Source organism: Zosterops lateralis (assembly GCF_965231275.1).
Source record: "Zosterops lateralis genome assembly, chromosome: 14".
NCBI classification, from domain to species: domain Eukaryota; kingdom Metazoa; phylum Chordata; class Aves; order Passeriformes; family Zosteropidae; genus Zosterops; species Zosterops lateralis.
The window spans coordinates 13,678,605-13,697,169 of record NC_139774.1 but is presented as its reverse complement, the minus strand read 5'-3'; the positions used below and the strand labels follow the sequence as shown (position 1 = coordinate 13,697,169).

The 18,565-nt window shown below is 42.7% G+C and overlaps 1 protein-coding gene across 5 annotated transcripts in view; it reads right to left on the bottom strand.

The window, feature by feature from the left end:
- Positions 1-18,565, bottom strand: part of SGCD (sarcoglycan delta) — a 302,618-nt gene that overhangs the window by 48,057 nt on the left and 235,996 nt on the right. For all 5 annotated transcript variants that reach the window (XM_083872021.1, XM_083872019.1, XM_083872023.1 and 2 more), the window contains exon 5: positions 1,042-1,129. In XM_083872021.1, coding sequence (XP_083728147.1) covers positions 1,042-1,129 — 88 coding nt within the window. The remainder of the gene's footprint in view (positions 1-1,041; positions 1,130-18,565) is intronic.

Below are 18,565 nucleotides of genomic sequence, written 5' to 3'. Positions count from 1 at the left end.
GCAGCACACACTACATGGGACCACATCTTTGCTCCACTGTGAAACCAAAGCTGGTGCTAAAAGCATAAAAATCTCAATAACCAGAGCACCACACTGGGAGGTATCACTGAGTCCCAAACTCTTGTGACACAGAGGTGCTCGAGTGAGCCAAAATACACAGAGACCCAACAAGCAGAAGACCTTCATTCTGAATGTGAGAATCAGGGAGCCTGGGGTTGAATTTATTTCCTTCCTCCAGGCAAGTTTCACACATGCTGCCTAAATAATTGCTCACTGAAGCTGCATATTTAATTATTTAATACTGTGACTAAAGGCCAAGGTGTTATATAAGCAAAACAAGAACCCAGTCTCAACTTGGAAACATGTTTATGGATTACTGCCTTTGCCACACACCAATACTTCTCACAGTCCATGCATAATTCTCAGTAAATATATCTCTATCCCATATCAAATATATATTATACACCATATATACAGTGCCATATATCTTATATAATGCATTAGGCTCTTTCAACCCAAATTATTCATGCATTCATTCATTCAAAGGCTGCTGTGCACTGGGGATTTACAAAACATCCACTTCCCCATCCAACACACTCTTGTTTGGGTGCAAAGGGAGTTCTTCATCAGCAGAAGGACTTTAAATTGCAAACTGCTGCCACAGTTGGGCTCCAGAGTTCCCAAGATTTCAGGCAAGTGATAAATGTCTCAGGAAAAACCTGTGCTTGTTACAACAGAAATGTCAGCCTGGCGTATGTTCTTCTCGCCCCGGATGTCATACAACAAACATTTCTAACTCTGAACTGGCTTTCAGACGAAAATGATGGTCTGCTTGGTTATCAGACAGCCCCAGTCAGTTGCCTCTCCAGCAAGGCTTTCATGTCCCTGGCTTTGTTTCTCCAAAGTGGAGTGAAGTTTTCCTTTCTACTCCACAAGACACCCAGACTCCCCCCTGTGTGTTGTCTGAAGCCAGCACAGCATCCCAGAACACCCACTTTCATCCCTCCTTAATCCCCCCAGGCAGCCTTTCCCCCTCCTTACCTGTTACAAGGCGGGTGAGGACTTTTGTCTTCTCGTTGAGGATGTTCACGGTGACGTTTCTGGCGGACTGGAAGTACAGTGGGTTGCCCTGGAACAAGACCAAGGGTGTGAGATGGGGATGGCTGCCTGGGTGAGGCACCTGGAGCTGTGCCCAGCACTGAGCCCAAGGCTGGGGGCATGGCTGGGGTGCACCTGCCCTGCAGTAACTCCAGGGTAAGCCCAGAGTGGGCACCACAGCTGTGTCTGGCCCAGGCAGTGCCTTGCTTTAGGGATGATTGCCTCTATTGCTGGCATAAACCAACCAACCTGTTACTTTTAAATGCGCAGCTGATACGGGACCTGACCTAAGCTTCCCAAAGGTGTTTTGGGAGGGTGGTTGACTGCAGCAGAGCATTTCAGAGGCAAATCTGCAAAATGACAGCTCCTGATGGCTGCAGTGGGGGACAGTGTGTGTCCACCATGTCAGTGAGCCGCGCCCAAGGGCTGGGGAGCAGAAAATGTGATTAACATGTGGAGAGTGCCAAAGCACTTGTGAACCATCTGACAGTTTCACCACCACTCTGCAGGCTGGGATGCCAACTTGTGACCAGCCCCATCCCACTTGGGTCTCTAGAACCCAAGACATGAACCTGTTCCCATTTCCCACTTGACCAACAAAGAGTTCTACCAACTTCTCATTTTTTATGCTTTCAACACACCTCTGAGAAAAGAGCCAGAGCAGCTGGTAGCACACAGGAGCCACACAGAGACCTGGCAACATCCACCTCAGGTATTTCTGAGAGTGAAGCCAAAGAAAACCCACAGCTCCAACCATCTGGCTCCTCCTGTGTGCAGACACAGCCGGGGCACTGGGGAACTCGTGTTTTCCACAGGCAGCCCCAGCCTGCACAGTTGGTTTCTCAGGGGCTATTAGCCACCCACAGCACCAGCACCCGCATCAAATCAGCTAAAAAAATTTAATGTGTGAGGTGGAAACTCACCCCCAGCATCTCTTTGTAATGCCTAAAGCATGCAGCTGATCAAATTCATTAATTAACCGAGACAAAGGATGGGCAGAGGAGATAAAATCAGCGAGGAGTTGAAAATTTTTATGTCCAATGTATTTTTCTAGCAGTTCCAAATTTTTCCATTAGGAATGAATAATCAGGATGGGGACAGAGAATTGTGTGGGTCAGGAATGTTCTCCTTGCCTCCTGAATTTGTAATGAACACAATATTTTCATAGATGTAATTTTTTTCTGGATCAGGGCAGAAGGACTAAGTTATCTGCATATAAAATATAACAGAACACACAAAATGATTCATGGGAGTCCTGTGGTGGCTCGGCCTTCAGGGAACACTCTAGTGATGGGCAAACAATTCCCAGCGGTGTTTTCAGAAAATAAACCTCAAAAAACACTAAAATAAAACCAGCCTTACATGTGACCACATAGTCACACTAATTACATTTGTTGCCTTCACTGTTTTTGCAGCATGTTCCCATGGGATCAGCTGTTCAGAAATAAAGGGAAAAATGGGGTTTATTTGATCAATTGTAACTAGAATGTTTTGGCTACATCCAGACTATTTCCAACAAAATAAAAATAATAATTATAAAAAAGAATTTCACTTAATCATTTCCACGTTTTGGACAAGTTTCAGAAGCTCTTGGTGCCTCTGTCCCCTCCTACACCAAATGAGGACAAATCATCTTTCTATACTTCTGCAATGTGGCTGGTAGCTTAAGTAATATTGTATATGACACTGAATTACAATTAATAATTTATAAGTAAGGATCAGTGGTAATGACTTGTAATGATTCTCCTCTTCTCTAGCTTTTATTTGTGATCTTCTAGAACTTTTAGAAATTAATGCTGATTATTATTTTTTTATGGTTAATACCTCAGAAAGAAAAGATGGCTTCACTTGGATCCCCCCTGCTCAGGGACCTGATTTGAGCACACCCAGGAACAGCAGCTCAACTGGTGCATCTCCATTTCCCACTTACAGACAAAGGGTATTTTTAAAGGTAGACAGCTAAAATCTTCATAATGTACAGTCATGGGTGAGGTTGTAACTACTATAAACATTCCATAGGAAGCACAGAAAAGTCTTTTTTTTTTTTTTTTTGACTTGTACTGTTTGAATTTTGCTTATGGAGTTTTCAAGCAGCTGGGAGTGTTTTGAAAAAAACAGGAACTCTAGTCCACATTCAGGCAGGAAAAAATAGTTCAATCCCCACGACTTTGAAAAATCTGTTGCTGCTCTTTGTAATAGCAGATTGCACTACAGAGGTACTGCAAGATAAGCCAATATAAAAAGTCACAGAAAGAGTTGCTCTGAAGAAAACCTACAAGACAAGGTAAGAGCTGGTATCCACCTGCAGAAGACTTAAAATACATGATCGGACCTGGCAATGTTTACCCCAGCATAGTAATCTCATTCATTCATACAGAACTCAAATTCACGCAGCCTTCAGAAAAACTAAATTTCCCTAATGGAGGAGTTATGTTTTTATTGGTCTGCAGGGAAAGAACATTGGAAGCACTTAATGCAATGCCTGCTCTCATTTCCATAATTCTTTTTCCATTAAGGAATGAAAAAGAACTGAAGAAATTACTCCCTTTTGCTGAAAATTCGGCAGATTTTCTATCCATCATCTTCTGTTTACAAAGGAAATAACATCGACATCTTTTAAACACTGAACATTAAAAAAATGTTTTCTCTGTTGCAAGCTTCGTGATGATGCCAGCTTCCTTCAATCACACAGAACAAAATAATGAAAGCTTTAAAAGCCAGTTAGGATTTACAACTGAAAAGACAAAGCCTTCCCCTTCTCTTACACTTTCATGTAAACATGAGATAAAATGAAGTATTCTGATGCATATGAGCAGGTGGAAATCTAAATCAATATGGCATCAGCACCATAATAAAATAGTTATGTAGTGAAGCAATATTTTCATAAACTGTCATAGCACTTGATGGAGCTGGAGTTAGGATATCAGCATGCAATAAACAAGCACATCTTTTAAAGACTCTTTGGGCTGGTCATGTCCTTTCAGCTCACCATGAACCTACCATTCATCTCTGCAGGAAATCCTGGAGAGTAAATACATCATTCTGCCTCTTACCCCAGCTCCTCATTAGCAGAGCCAGTGCCTCAAAAATAATTCAAATGTTTGCAGACACACAATGCATTCGCCTCAGCTACTTAATAGATTAAAACATTGGGCACATGCTGCAGAGGGAAGAATATGGAAAGTGCAAAAATACGTCAAAACTGCATAGCTTGGCTCCTCACCAAGCAGAGGTATCCAGTAAAATGCAGAAAACTTCACAAAAGATATCAACTTACTGTTTGCTAGGTTAAACACAGGGCAAAACAAGCCAGAACAGCTCACTAGCTGTCTTTCTTTGGCTCACTTTGAAGAGATGCTAAAAACTCCCAGATCAGAGACTGAAATAGAAAAAGCCCTTTGACTGACAACCTTAATTTGCAGCTGAAGCAATCCCAACCAGTGCTGTCTTCAGGGAAACTCAGTACTTTAGCAGATGTCCTTAGACTGTTTTAGGGAATTATTAAAAATATTTGGAAATCCTTTTAAATTTTTACAGGCAATTTAAAAATAATGCTTCACAGTTGGTGTGTTTGTAGTTTGGAGGGTCAAAAGGAACAGCTTTGGTTTGATCCTATGGATTCATAGATTTCACACAGCAAGTGCCAAGTGAAGCTTGTGGAAATAATGGAAACGGTGAATTTCCTGCAGACTTGACAAAGTAATGGCAAAAAATAAAATCTTAAAGCGTAATGTAGGTTGGCAAGGAGCAGTCTGTGGAGAAGTCACTCAGAGCACCATTTTGCTGCTCAACTCCACCTTTCACTGACATTACAGGAGGCAAACACTGCTCTGGGCTCAGCTGGACTGTCAGAGGGCAAAAGCTTGTTTTCTGTAAAGCAGGCAGCCAGCAAAAGCTCTCTTTCTTCTGGCCTACAGCCACAAGCAGCACTCACCTGCCTGCAGCCCTGGGTGCTGTTCTCAGGAGCTGCTGACAGAGGAGAAGTTTTGTGTGGGTAATAAATATTTCCCTTTCTTCAAATCCAACCAGTGCTACTACACCAGCAGCCAAATGTGATAACAGCATTAACAGCAGTGACAATTTCCTGCATTGCATTTTCCACTGGTAGGGACAACTCAGAGCTGCATTTCAGTTTTTTCTGGTTTGGAGCAGCAAGGATTCATCACCCAGTAACTGAGAGGCAAAGCAATAATTTTAGGGCACCTGAAATGTTCTTCATTAAGAATGGCAAAGCTCTAATGAAAAGCTACAAAGGTATCACAGCTCTGTATTTTTTCTTAGTGTGGCAGAGCACTGTTGAGGACACCACACTGCGTGCAGCTCATCAGTGCAGGTGTCAGGCACGTCCCCTGACCTGCCAGGAAAGCTGACCTTGGGACCCTTCCTCTGTCCCTTTCGGTCAGTTGACACTAACAAGCTTAAATTAGCCTTCCTGACCCAGTTCTGCACATTCCCTTACTCCTTGCTCCTCTTTCAAAGGGAAGCACCAGGAATACCTCACGGTGTGACACTCAGTGCAGAGTTTCCAAACCACAAAGGTCTCCAGCACATGCTGTGAGCACAGTCAAAAATACCAGGACCTGTCCCCAAGTGAGCACTTCCTCCCCTCATTCCTGCCTTGGGAACAGAAACTCCTTTGGAGAGTGTCTGATGCTGGAAAAGTTCAGAGCTGCTTCCCTAAAATAGATTTAGGAGGAAATTGAGTAAAACCTCTTCAGAACTGACGAGAGACGCTGCAGGGATCAGGCAACTGGCACCACCAGGAGTCTCAGCAAAGCTCCCAGAACATTGCACAGACACCATGCACCTCCTGAAGAGCAGACAGGAAGTACTGTACAGTATCTACCTTTGGCTGGGAAGAAAAAAAACCCTGGAGAGTATCTAATGAATGGCATCCTTAAGATCCTGCTTGGAACAGCAGCCTGGCCTTCATCTACACCAGCAGAAAATCTAGACTTCATGCTAAATTTGCAAGCCAACCATTACTGCTTCTATTTCAAAAACTCTTCCTCCTTTATCTGGTCTATATTCCCACTGCAAGAACAGGATTTTGCCCAGAAGCCTCCTGGCACAATAATTTAAGGCATGTAGCTAAATCCTTAGGTGATAGATTGAAAATAGCCCTTAATATGATTTAAACATACTTTTTGTTGTTTAATCACTGAGTCTCTTTTCATCTTGATTTTGTCCTTCAAAGAGCTGAACATAATGTTCATGTTACTAAATCCCTTTCTTAGTGAAACTTCTGATTTGACAGTGTAAGCTTTTCATAGCAGAATGAAAGCAAACTGTGAATAGAATTGGTAACAAACAGATTAAAACAAATGCTTTAAAATGTCCCAGTATGTGCTAGATGTGTGTCTGCAGATGGTGCTTTTTAGGAAGCAAGCAGTACGTTCAGTGGAGATGTAACAATATGTAGTTTGTATCCTCTTCTTCCAGGAAACAAACTTTATCACAAGTGGAATGTGCCCAGGTCATGTAAGCTGGCTCAGTGACAGAGCTGACACAGCCCTGACCTGCAATGGGCACTCAAAAACATAAATGAAGCATCATGAGTTTAGTGTGCTGTGTTATAACTTCTGACATTTTGCCAAGTGTTTAAAAGCTTACACCAAAAGAAAATGCAAATTCTGTTTTCTATGCAAACCAGGCTCAGTCACCTTCCCAGAATGATATATTTTACAGGACCATGAAGCTCAGAAAACACTGTGGTCCCACCCAATGTGACATATTTCAATGGCACAGATCATGCAGGTCTGAGTTTTATGTCCAGTGCCACAAACCCCTCTCTTTTAGGCCAGTTCTTGAAGTTCATTTTAATAACAATAGAAACAAAAGATAAATTTCCTTCTGCTCTATTAAAGCAATTATCTTCGACTCTTCTTTTTGAAGTGCAAAGAAGGCAGGTCTGTGATGTGAGATCTAAATGACTGGGTTCTGCTTCTGGAAGGCTACCCAAGGGGGTTTGTATCCTTCAAAGTGATTTATTTCTGGCAATCTAGGGGTTTCTCTCTTCAGAAGAATACCTGTAATAATCTCATGAACAGAGTGTTTTGAGAGATTGGCTGCTTCTTCAAGATGCCTAATCAGCTACTTTGCAGCTGAGACTCTTCTGAAAATTAAATTACACCATGTCTGCTGACATTAAAAAACAACACTGAAAAATTTCCAAGGCATTACATCTGCCTTAACTTCATTGCTGTTCTTTCTTTTTTACTTCATTGACTTATAATATAAGGAAAACCACAGGTGAGACATGATGAAACCAACAGACACACACATGAAAATAAAATGCAGCTGTTCATATTGGTGTTCTATTCAGGATCCACAGGAGTGGGAAATCTGGGTTTGTAGCATCTGATCTGCTTTACAAACATCAGGTGTTTGTAACATCTGAAGGCTGCTGCACATTCACAAAACTTTCTCTGTTGGTAGGACTGAAGTGATCATTACTGGCTTTGGAAAAAAAGTCTGGTGCATTGAAGCAAGCTCAGCTCCAGGAGTCCTGTGGAAAGGCTCAGCCAGCTGAAAGGAAGAGAGCAGCACAACTTACAAAACAACCAAGTTACTCTGAAAATGCTTCAAGCTCTTCACTGCGCTGAGAGTTCACCCAAAGGTGACACACGAGAGTCAATCAAATGTGCTGCTGATTAACTTGGCATCCCTGGGGAACAGCTCTCCCTTGGACAAACAAAGCCAGGCTCAAGCCACGCCAGTGCTCTGAAACAGGACAACAGCAGACCTGGGTTCTCAGCATATTGCTCAGCCCTTCCAGCATAAAATCAACCAAGTATTCTCTAAACATTTCAATTTACTTGAATTCCTCTGCAGAAAAGCCAGGCTGCAGCTGCTGCTCAGTGGCAGCTCGCTCCAATCTGATCCTTGTCTACAAGGAGGTGTTGGAGCAGCAGGACTGTGGATTTGTGCTAAGTTATATCCTATTTTCTGCCTTGGGCTGTCCTAGTTATGATCAGAGTCCAGTGGTGACAGATCTCCTGCTGAAGTAAACACACTGTAGGTAGGCACGGGAGAGAGGGAGAGAAAAGAAGAGAGCTCTGCTGAGGCTTAAAAATATTCTAAATCATCCAACTCTACAGCTACTCCACTGCTTGTAACTTTTACTCCAGTCAAGCGTGCCGACCTCTGTTCATGTGTTTTCATTTTTATGGCCTTTCTGGTGTCCCTACTGCCTGCCTTAAATATCTTTTAAAACTGCCAGTAAATCATACTTTCCTATCTATAAAAGACATTAGAAGAGAACATCAAATTATACAGAACTACTAATTTCTGAGTTATTTCAACTAGCACTGCTTGGACCATGCTACAACCAGAAACAATTAAGATCTCAGTCAGTGAGGTGAATACATGTTTAAGAGCACAGACTGTTAATACTAAGATAAGCACAGCAATATTTTCTAGCAGTCAGATTCAGCAGGAGACACTTGGGCTCTGCAATGCTCACACGTCCTTTTAGGCATTCTGTCCCTGCACTGCATAACACCAAGTTATATACCCAGAGATTTTTCTCCAGGAAGGCTAATAACGTGGATTCCTCTGAACACTGCTTTGAAATTACAGCTTTCCTCTGCTGCATGTCATGGATCGCTTACTCCTTGAATTAGATTATAAATGGCCATGCCAACTTAGGGGTGCGTGTGCAGCACGAAACACAGGCAGGCTCCAAGCAGAGGCCCCTGGTGTGACTGAAATTCAGCTGCTGCTAATAAGAAGAAGGGAAAACATTTCCATCTGTCTGGATTGGGGAAAAAGGATTTGTGAGCCTCTGATTCATCTGCATCCATATGCTGGTATGTAGACAATACTTATGGACACACAGACATATGCGAGGTAGCCAGCAACGGGAACCAAATCAATCACAGATCACAGCATGTGATTTGCCTAATTATGAGTAACACCTCACATTTTTTATCTGTGCAAAAAGCACTCTGTGAGCTAGCAGATGGCGCTGCTGGGGGATGGCACCAGCCTTGACAGTTGCAGATGCAGAGCATTTACACAGCGCGCCGGAAAAATGGCACAACACAAGCTGCTTCCTGGGAAAGAGACTCAAATTTGAACAAGTGTCACCAAACAAAATACACGTATTTATTGATGCTCTGAACTTATCTGATCCAGTCCCTCTCTTCCAATCAAATCTATACAGGCAGGCCAGGGAGTGATGCTATGCAGACAGCTTTGAAGTCTCTCAGAACTGCCACGAGAGCTGCCGAGCACAGAGCGGTGGAGGTGCAGACCAACCTGAGCCTGGTTACAACCTGCAAACCATTTAAACCCACACAAGCAGAATCAATAGGAAGAAGCCCTGCAGAGAAAGCAATTACACTGCAAAAGCAACTATATTACAGCACGGTGAGGGCTGGGAGGCAGGATGCAGGCAGCCATCCTCACTTCTGTGATTGCCCACTGGAGTTCTCTCCCGTGCATCTGGCCTGTGAAATGACAAGGTGCAGCCCAGACATGTTCCTGCCATCAAAGTGTTTCAGTTTCTGGGTTTCTGCAACAATTAAAAAGCTCCTCTTTATGAGCCCCATCCTTCAGGTTTGCTGTGCTCTGTAGGTAAATGCAGGATTGTGCTGAAGGAAATGTGTTTGAAGGGTACAGTGAACTCTCCTTTTCAACAGCTTCATGGCAGCAATAATCTCATTTCCTGGATCTGCAATTATTTATTCATTGGAGACTGTCCACAAGAAACTGAGAGAGATCATCTGACCATTCCTGGTGATAGAAAATTCAGCTTTTCTATTCCAATTCTTTTATTTGTGTTTTTTCTGCATTTTTTCTCCCTAAGCTGCTGTAAACCCATACTCTGGTATGACAGGTTGGAAGCAGCTATAAAATGATTGATGAAAACCATATTTAGGCCTTGTTGGGGGAATATTTATTGTAGAAATATGCTTAGTTAACCCTGTAGGGGAAGGGCAGAAAAGTAAGGCTGGGCCTATGACTGTACCTCTGATACCAAAGTGACTGATCTGCTTATGATACAGGGTTATGGGGGTCACAAAAACATCAGCCCAAACTGGTTTTGAATTGCTGAAATCCAGCCAACTTTTAGTTTCCTCTGCTGAAAAGATCAACAGCTGGCTTTAAGAAGGATATTCTGTGGGTCTGCATGACCAGAGTTTTCCTCCCAAGAATAAGCAGAGGGGCCAAGCTTTGAGCTGCAGAGTTGGACCAGTTCAAGTGTGAGTTCATGACAAGACAGGAACTATCTCAGAGAGGAAGAACTGCAAACTTCCACTGCCTTGGAGGGGCTGAAAGTCCAACAGCTGAGGCAAGAGGGCACATGGACAGGTAAAATGACAGATGCAGTTAAGTGTGGGATGTGGAATTGGGCAGATCTGGAGGGAAGATCCTGAATGATGCTGGACATTCTCACACTGCACACACGGACCCACAGAGAGAGCACGGCAGCAAAGGTGTGATCAGCAGCACAACTGCAGCAGCAGGAGGTTTGTGTTGGGATTTGGCTGGATCTTGTGGCTGCCAGTCAACAGCCACTCCTGAGTATCTGCTCTGGGGTGAGGAGAGGAGAGAGAGCAGGGTATTGCTGTGGTACAGGGCCTGTGAGCAAAAATACATCCCTAAGCAGCTCCACTGGGGAGCTGGGGAGTGGTATTTCAAGAGATGTCAGGCTGGCAGAAAAAGCAGCAGATGCTTTTTCCATGCCTGGAAGAAGACAGGAAAGTTGTTTGGGGAAATGGTGAGTAATGGCAAAAGCAGCCAAAAGAATGGGGGATGTGAAGGTAAAACAGAGCCCAGGGAGGAATTTCAGAGCCAAGGACTCCAATTACTCTTTGGGCAATCAGCAGGGTGGCTCAACCTGGCTGTTGTCTCCTGTTTTGAAAAGGTGTTTTTTCTGCTGGTGTTTTTATTCCTGCAGTTCTTCCCAAACTGTGGAGGAACAGAACTGATCAGTAAAGGCATCCAACCAGGGTCTCCTACCAGCAAAGGGCACAGGAAGGGTCCTGCCTGTGTGTTCCCATTTCTTCTGCTTCACCTGAGCTACACCTCCCAGAGTGCTGCATAATAGATAATGCTGCAGAGAGAAACAAAAAGCCTCCTGCTCTCCCAACTTTGTGCCAGCATCAAGGCTCATCATTTATAAATAACAGTTGGGATCTTCAGAAAACAAAGAGCAAAGGTCAGTTTGCAGGAGGAGCTGGGGTTCTGAAAAAGTAGCAGAATACAGATAAAATATTTTGGCTTGAAGCAAAAGCAGACATGCAATCACAGGAGCTTCTCCAGGCAGCAGCTGTGACAACATACATGCCACTGCCCTGTGTGGCCTTCACTTCATTTAAAGAGCGAGGGATGTTCTGCAAAAAACTGGAGGATACAGGCTCTGAACACCCAACCACGGAAAGCAGCAGAGGAAGCTTGTTCTGGCTCTTCCCATCAACTCACTGCCTTCAAAACCCTAAATCAGCTTCAGTTCCTGACCTCTTACAGCAACTGGTGTGTGTTTGCATTATGGATTATTTGGCCATTCACTGGGTGGCTTCACCTGTGTGTAGGACACAAAAGTGACTCTGCCTAAAGGGAAATACCAGCTGCTCTAAGGTAATGAAAAGATGTGCCCACACCTAAATATACCAGAAAAATATACCTATAAAAAAAAGGGATTTTAAGAAAAATAATGAACTGTTCACACTTTTACTGATCAGCCTAATCAAAAGGAAGACAATGGCTTTTGGCTGAAAAACTGAAATCCTTTCTGAAGAGTGATGCTTGATCTGTCAGAAGAGTGACCTCTCTTTTCCCTCAATCAACCCACTGCCTTTAGTTTGTTTTTCTGTTTTTTAAATATTGATATCTTACAAAGCTCTTCATTGGAAAAAACACATCTGACTCTTCAGCTGTGCTGCCTTGGGCTGCAGTCCTGTCAGATCACATCCAAGAAGGCTCAGTTTGCACTGGCACATCAAAACGAAGAATTCCCAGGCACTGTGAAGAGCAACAGGGATGATTCAGTGAGCAGCAAAGCTTCTCCCCAAATCAGTAACCACCCATTCCTGGTGCCACAGCTTTTGCAGCTGCTGCTGGTTTCTCAGCAGAGAATCAGCACTCAGATGTTCACCACTTTTCTTCCTTGGATGCCCCATCACAAATCAGCCCCTTGTCTAAACAAGACAGAACCACTGGAATCAGATATTGTTTTGCTTAAGGAGAAGAAGGAACTAGAAGCAGAATATCAAGCTGCAGCTGGAAAGAAAGAGAAAATAAAAGGCCTAGGTCATAAAAACAATTTCAAGTGCCTAGTTTTAGATTACTCATCAAGAATCCAACAAAGTAACCGGCACTGACTGAGATACAGCAAAAATTTTGGCATTTCCTCAACATTTTCGTGACCAGTGATTTACAAATCACTGCTGAATTTGAAACAAATTAAAAAAAAAATCCTTTCCTTGTAGACCATAAAGAAGAGCTCTCCAAAGGAAGATGTGCCTCTGTCCTTAGGAGGGATATTCCTGGGGGAAGGTGGAGACAGCAGCACTGGATTCTCCCTGGGGAACCTCAGAGGTGCAAAGGCAGAAACCAAGGAGGCTTTAGCTCTACTCATGCTCAGACAAAAAAAAATTAAGGCTTGAAAGTGAAGAATCTCCTGCAGTTTTATATAAGGATGGTAAACAAGAGCTGTGCTTGATAGATGAACAAGGAAGAAACACTATGAGCTGAAGCACTTGAAGGTTTTTATTACTTTTTTTTTATTCCATAGGTTATTCTGTTTCAGAGGGAAAATGAGGAGCAGACTCCTGCTAGTACTTCATACAACCTGCCTCTGAAAATTTTAAGGCCAGGCTGGAAGCAGACCTAAAAATCCCATGGGACTCAGAATTACAGCACATCAGGAGGAAATCAATGGACATTTTATACTGAAAACCTAGAGTAAATCAAGAAAAAAAGAAATAACAAAAAAGAAATCAACCAGGCACCATGGAAACTGCTTTCTTTCACCACCCCCCCAGAACAACTTTTTACTGTATGTGCTTTTATAGGAAACATGTTCCAACCAGGAAGATCTTAAAAGCCAAAGAAATGGTACTTTTTCTTTTAAGAGCAGCAAGTTAGTTTTCCCAAGACCCTCAACAAATTTGTCCTAAAAGAAAAGGAGCAAATTTAAAGTTCTTGGTTTTTTTACCTGTGTTCTTCCTTCTCCAAATTGCAACACATGTTATTTAGAAATAAAACAATCAAAGAGGTATAGCAACTGGTAAATGAAAACCGGGAAAATCTGACTTTGCTTTCCTGTCATAGATCAAAGAACACACGAACTGAGCTGTCTGTAAAACCAGTTCTGTGTGCCTGCACTTCCTAATGACAGCACAGCTTGTCTTGTCAACTCCTGCCTTATAAAGTACATAACTTTCCTGCCAAAATAGTTTTGATCAGCAGAAGAGTTGCAGAAGTGTGTTGCTGTCCTGTGGTAAGAAGATACAAAGCTCTGCTCTTCAGGCTTCTTGGAAACATGAGGAAAAACATCATTTTTCTTTATAATTGGATCTTCCTATTTGTCTTTCTGTGTTTCCATTCTCTATTTTTCTCTATCTTCCCTCTACCCATACTGCATCAAGGTTTATTTCCTTTTCATTTTTAGTATTAAGGAGTTGTTTTTGTACTTCAGCCTCTGCAAAGCAGCCAGGATCCTGACTGTCAGCAGCAATGTCTAGACATGGTAAATCCTTAAACTAAAAAAAAAAATCCTTAAACTAAAAAGCCTTTGTTTGCACTTCAGAGAGAGAAATGCAGCTCCCAGAGTCGCTCATGTTTTCTGTGCCCCACTGTCCTCCTTTTCACAGCTGAAATAAAAGCCATTTCTGGGATTGTGGCAAAAAAATTCAATGCAAAAGCTGAGATCCCACAGAGCTCACTTTGAGCAGGGATGCCCATCACACGTTTTTGTTGCCACAGGGTCCAGCTGCAAATGTTAAAATGAAGAGGAGGTGGGAACTGGATCAGAGCAGCAAAACAAACACATGATCTGAACAGTTTCTCTCCCTTACACAAGCAGCTCAAGCGAGAAATTTTACTTGTCAAAGGGAAAAAGCAAAATACGTTTGAGAGATCATTTGGGAAATGCTTTGTCTCCTTCATGTTTAGCTCCACAGCTGTTAACTTGTCCACATCAAATTCCCCCACAAGAAAGTGAAAAATGCTGAGTATAAAGTGTTTATGTCCCTTATGGGGTCAGATACTTCTGCAATGATCACATCACATTTTCTGGACACAAACTCTCCACTGATGCCAGGGTAAGGAACCACAAACATGTGGTTCCCAGGGTTAGTTCAGAGGTCTACCCAAAAAAATGCCAATGCAGACAAAAGCTGAGGTAGGTACCCACTGGGCACAGCTGATTGGCTTTAATAGGCGTTGATTACACTGCTCATATTGCATGAAATTAAAAAGCTTACAAATGTTATGAGCCATTAACCTTCCATTTAAGAGATCTTATGACAAGTTAGCAACATCTAATGAAATCCTTTTTAAAATGCCATAGGCAGTCTTCACGAGATTTTGCTTTGAAATGCAACTTGTAGAGTTATTTCTGAAAGTTTGTTTATATGAGAGTTTCCTTCCTTGCACATCTTGGGGATGCTCTGATTTGGAAGCTGCTGGGATACTTCAGTTGCCTGTTGTGCTCTCAATGTGGGCCACACAACACCAGCTCCTTACAGAAACAACCAGGAACAGGCATAGCAGGATTTAATTCTGATGTTATTTGTCACAGTCTTTCAGCCAGCCTAAAATATTCCCTACAAATTCAAAGCTGAGAGACTTCTGACCAATTTTACTATGAAGGTAAAGGGAAATATTTTCATAGTTGCTGTAAAATTTACTTAACTTTCACCTCTTCAGCACACTGGAAATATCAGAGAGCCACTAACTGCGCTGGGGCAGCCAAGGTTCAGGCTGAAGTAGGCTCTCTGGATTTCATTGCTCCAGAATGAAATTTATTACTGGACAGCATATCAGTTTTATAAATCCCACTGGGCACTCACAGCTTACTGCTGTCCACAGACTCAAATCTGCTTTGGATGGCGATGGCAAAAATATCTGCACGTCAGGTGAGGGCGTTTCTGCCAAAATGATGCCTTTTGCAGCTTGTTCTTCCACTGCAGGCCCTGCTGACTGCCAGCTCTCCTCTCTGCTGATCTCCCTTTGAGTCAGGCAAGCAGGACTCAAACTGCTCCGGCTGAGAGACATCTACAGCCAAAGAACATTGGAATCCAGCACAGCACCAGGGTGGTGCCACAAGAATGTTTAACAACCCTGCAGGGAGCACTGGAGGTGGCCAGGCACGGCTGCAAGGAGTTTTGGCTGTGCCATTTACAGCAGCCTTGTTCCTTTTCCATCTTCTGAACCAAAAATCAGCCAAAGGGCACCAGGCTATGAAGGTGCAGTCAGAGGAGGTGCAGCAGAAGTTGATCTCGGGTAGAGGGAGACTTTTCTACCTGAAGGTACAGTGGCAGCTGAACTGCACCAGGGGTCAATGCCAGGAGACAAACATCTCCCGAGCTGGCAGGAGCTCTCACAGGCTCTGGATGTTTCATATTCTGCAAAGAAGAGTCCTCTCCCCTCTGAAGGAGCAGTCCCTAAGGGAATAGGGAGATGCTGGGAGGAGCAGTGGCTGCAGAGGTGGTGGGAGCAGGCAGGGACAGCTGAGTGATGGCAGCGTGGTGAGACAAACTGCATTTCCTCATTTCCACCCCGTGAAGGTTTCAGTGAACATGCTGAAACCATTAAGCACTTTGCTAGACCAGATCACCAGGAACTAAATCAATGTCCTTTTATTTCTCTCTGAACTTTGACAAAAGAAGAAAAGGAATTATTTTGTCTTCTCCCTTAAAAAATAGCAGCCTTCTTTCATGCTATCTATCTAAAAGCTACATTTCTACTACACAGTTTGAGCCTCATACAAAGTTGCAATTATCTTGCCATCTGCATTCCCTTTTTATCCAAATTAGTATGTGATATTGCTTATAAATATGTATTTATGGCTATGAGACAGGTATGCCCCGCTGCAGGCACATGTCACTGTTTAATCCAAATACATGGTTTATTGTTTTGCAGTCAGTATTTTTAGTTTGGAGGCAGGTAGACCTGCAGAGCAAATAATACAAAAGAATATGGCCATTAGAGAAGTGCTTCTGTGCTTTCAAATTACAGCACTCTTATTCCAGGACTGAACACAGTGAGACGAGTACATTGGCAAAATAATTATTTATCACTCCTAAAAGCTTCCTTTAAAATTTCTAGCATTCAAATACTGGCTGGGGAGAATGCAAAGGACAGAGAAACATATTTTATGCACTCACTGGTCTAGCTTTTATGCTGATAAGAACTTACTAAACACCAGTAAAGGGACTTGCAGTTATCAGCCCTAATTCACAACTGTGAATTTTTCAGGCCAAACAGATGCCCTTGCAGAATCCCAGCCAAGTGTTAATGAGAGCCCCAGCTCTCCTTCCACTGGAGTCACCAGTTATTTTGGATGGCCTCAAACGAGGGCAGGTTTGCTCCAACAACCTGAGCAGGCACAGTGCTCTCAGAGAGACACTCCCTGCCACACTGAGCAGGACAGGGACCTCTAATATCCCCCAAAGAAAGAAAAATAACACAAAGACACAGTCCTCTGCCTCAGGCTCTTTTTCTTTGATGTATCAGGTTTTTCTTTTAAACTCCTTTTTTTTTTTTTTTTTTCTGATTAAAAATTACAGAAAGCAAACCTTCAACACGAAACCAGCTACATACACTAAGAGATCTCTTTATAAAGACACTTGAAGATCTCCTCAAAATCTGTTCAGAGAATTTTGCCATCCCTTATACCTGTGCAAGAGCAGAGCTTGGAGCTGCCCCAGGTAAAAAGTTTGGTGCCACATTTAATTGTGTTCCCAGACCCATCAATAGGAGAATCTGAAAAAAAGATGAAGGGACAGGACCCCAGTCAAGTGCTTTTTACTGAACCAAAGTCAAGGTTGTCAGAAAAATCCATATTCTTGTCTTTAAAAGTGTTCAGTGTAAGAAAAATAAAGACCAGGTGTAAACATTTGCTAACTGAGTTTATTTTTTTTTCCTATCTATGCACTTGAAAGGAACATTGAAAGGGCAAACCCATCCTAATCCTATCATGGCAATGTCTTTCTCTGCTTCCTGAAACTGAGATTATCATCTCATTGGTTGTCAGACAGCTCCTGAGAGAAGTAATTCACTGGATTTTCCTGTGTAATCACAGCACAGGATTTTATTTCTGCTGTTATCTGGATGGAAAATGCACACAGCTTGTTCTGTGTCTTGCCCCTTTCAAGTTACTTACAGACCTGGATGTGCCAGGCTTCAAAACACCCCGACTGCACTAAGAAAGGTAAATCTGGGCTAACTCTAAATTGCAAGCAACTTGCTTCTTAGCAGCTCATCTCAACACAGGCAGGAAAATTTCCAGTCTTAAATTTCTATTCCAATTAAGGCAATGAAGACTGAAGTCCCCTAAACTGTTGCCACTACTTTCCAGGACATAAAATTAACGATTTCTACTGCTGTGTACAACTTTCAGTCAAAGTTGGTCTGATTTATAAGCAAGCAGATGGTTCACACGATAGTCCACAATAAATTACAACAGTTAGAAAGACAGCTACATTTTGAGAGTGACAGTGCAGCTGAGCTACAGATGGGTTTATAGATGACCCTTCCAATTTTTAATAATCTTCATAATTTATCTGCAAGGAAAGAAATGTGAGAATTCCTAATGCACCTCCTTGACTAAGTACAAATCACTTTTATTTACACAGGCAATACTTCATGGTCCAGTTATCTTCTTAATTAAAGGCAGCAAGATGCTCATGTTCCATGCAAGTGGCATGGAAAAAAAAAAACCCCACTGCTCAGTGTGCAATATGTTCAGCTGGGAGTTCAGGATGCTCTGAACTCTCCAGGAAAAGGGAACACATCCATCTCCTCTCTTTAAAGGAAGGCTACAAGGGTGCAAACACTGCTACCACCTGCTCATTAACCTCCAGATAAACGTTAGGCTTGTAAAATGACAAGACTTGTAAAATGCAAACTCTGATGCTTGAAAATAGTTCCTTAATCCGTACTACAAAGCAAGTACTACTGAGCCAGGACTAGGATGGAAAACATCAGGAACAGAGACCCTCTTCTCTGTATAAAACCAGAAGGGATTTGGGAGCTCCCTATTGAGTAGGTGAGGTGAGGGAAAAAGAAAGTAAATTTTGGGGGTGTCAGATGCAGAAAGAAACTGGCTGGAAGCAAATTTAAGAAGTCAGTTAATGTCAGTGATTTCTCTGCCTGGCACCAAACCACATCCATCCAATCCTGCTAAAATTTGGAATTTCAGTCGGAATGAGAAGCAAATCCAAGTGCAGCTCCTCTGTTAAGGTGATGAAGGGAGCAGGACCTAGCAGGGCTGTTAAGGCACAAACTACAG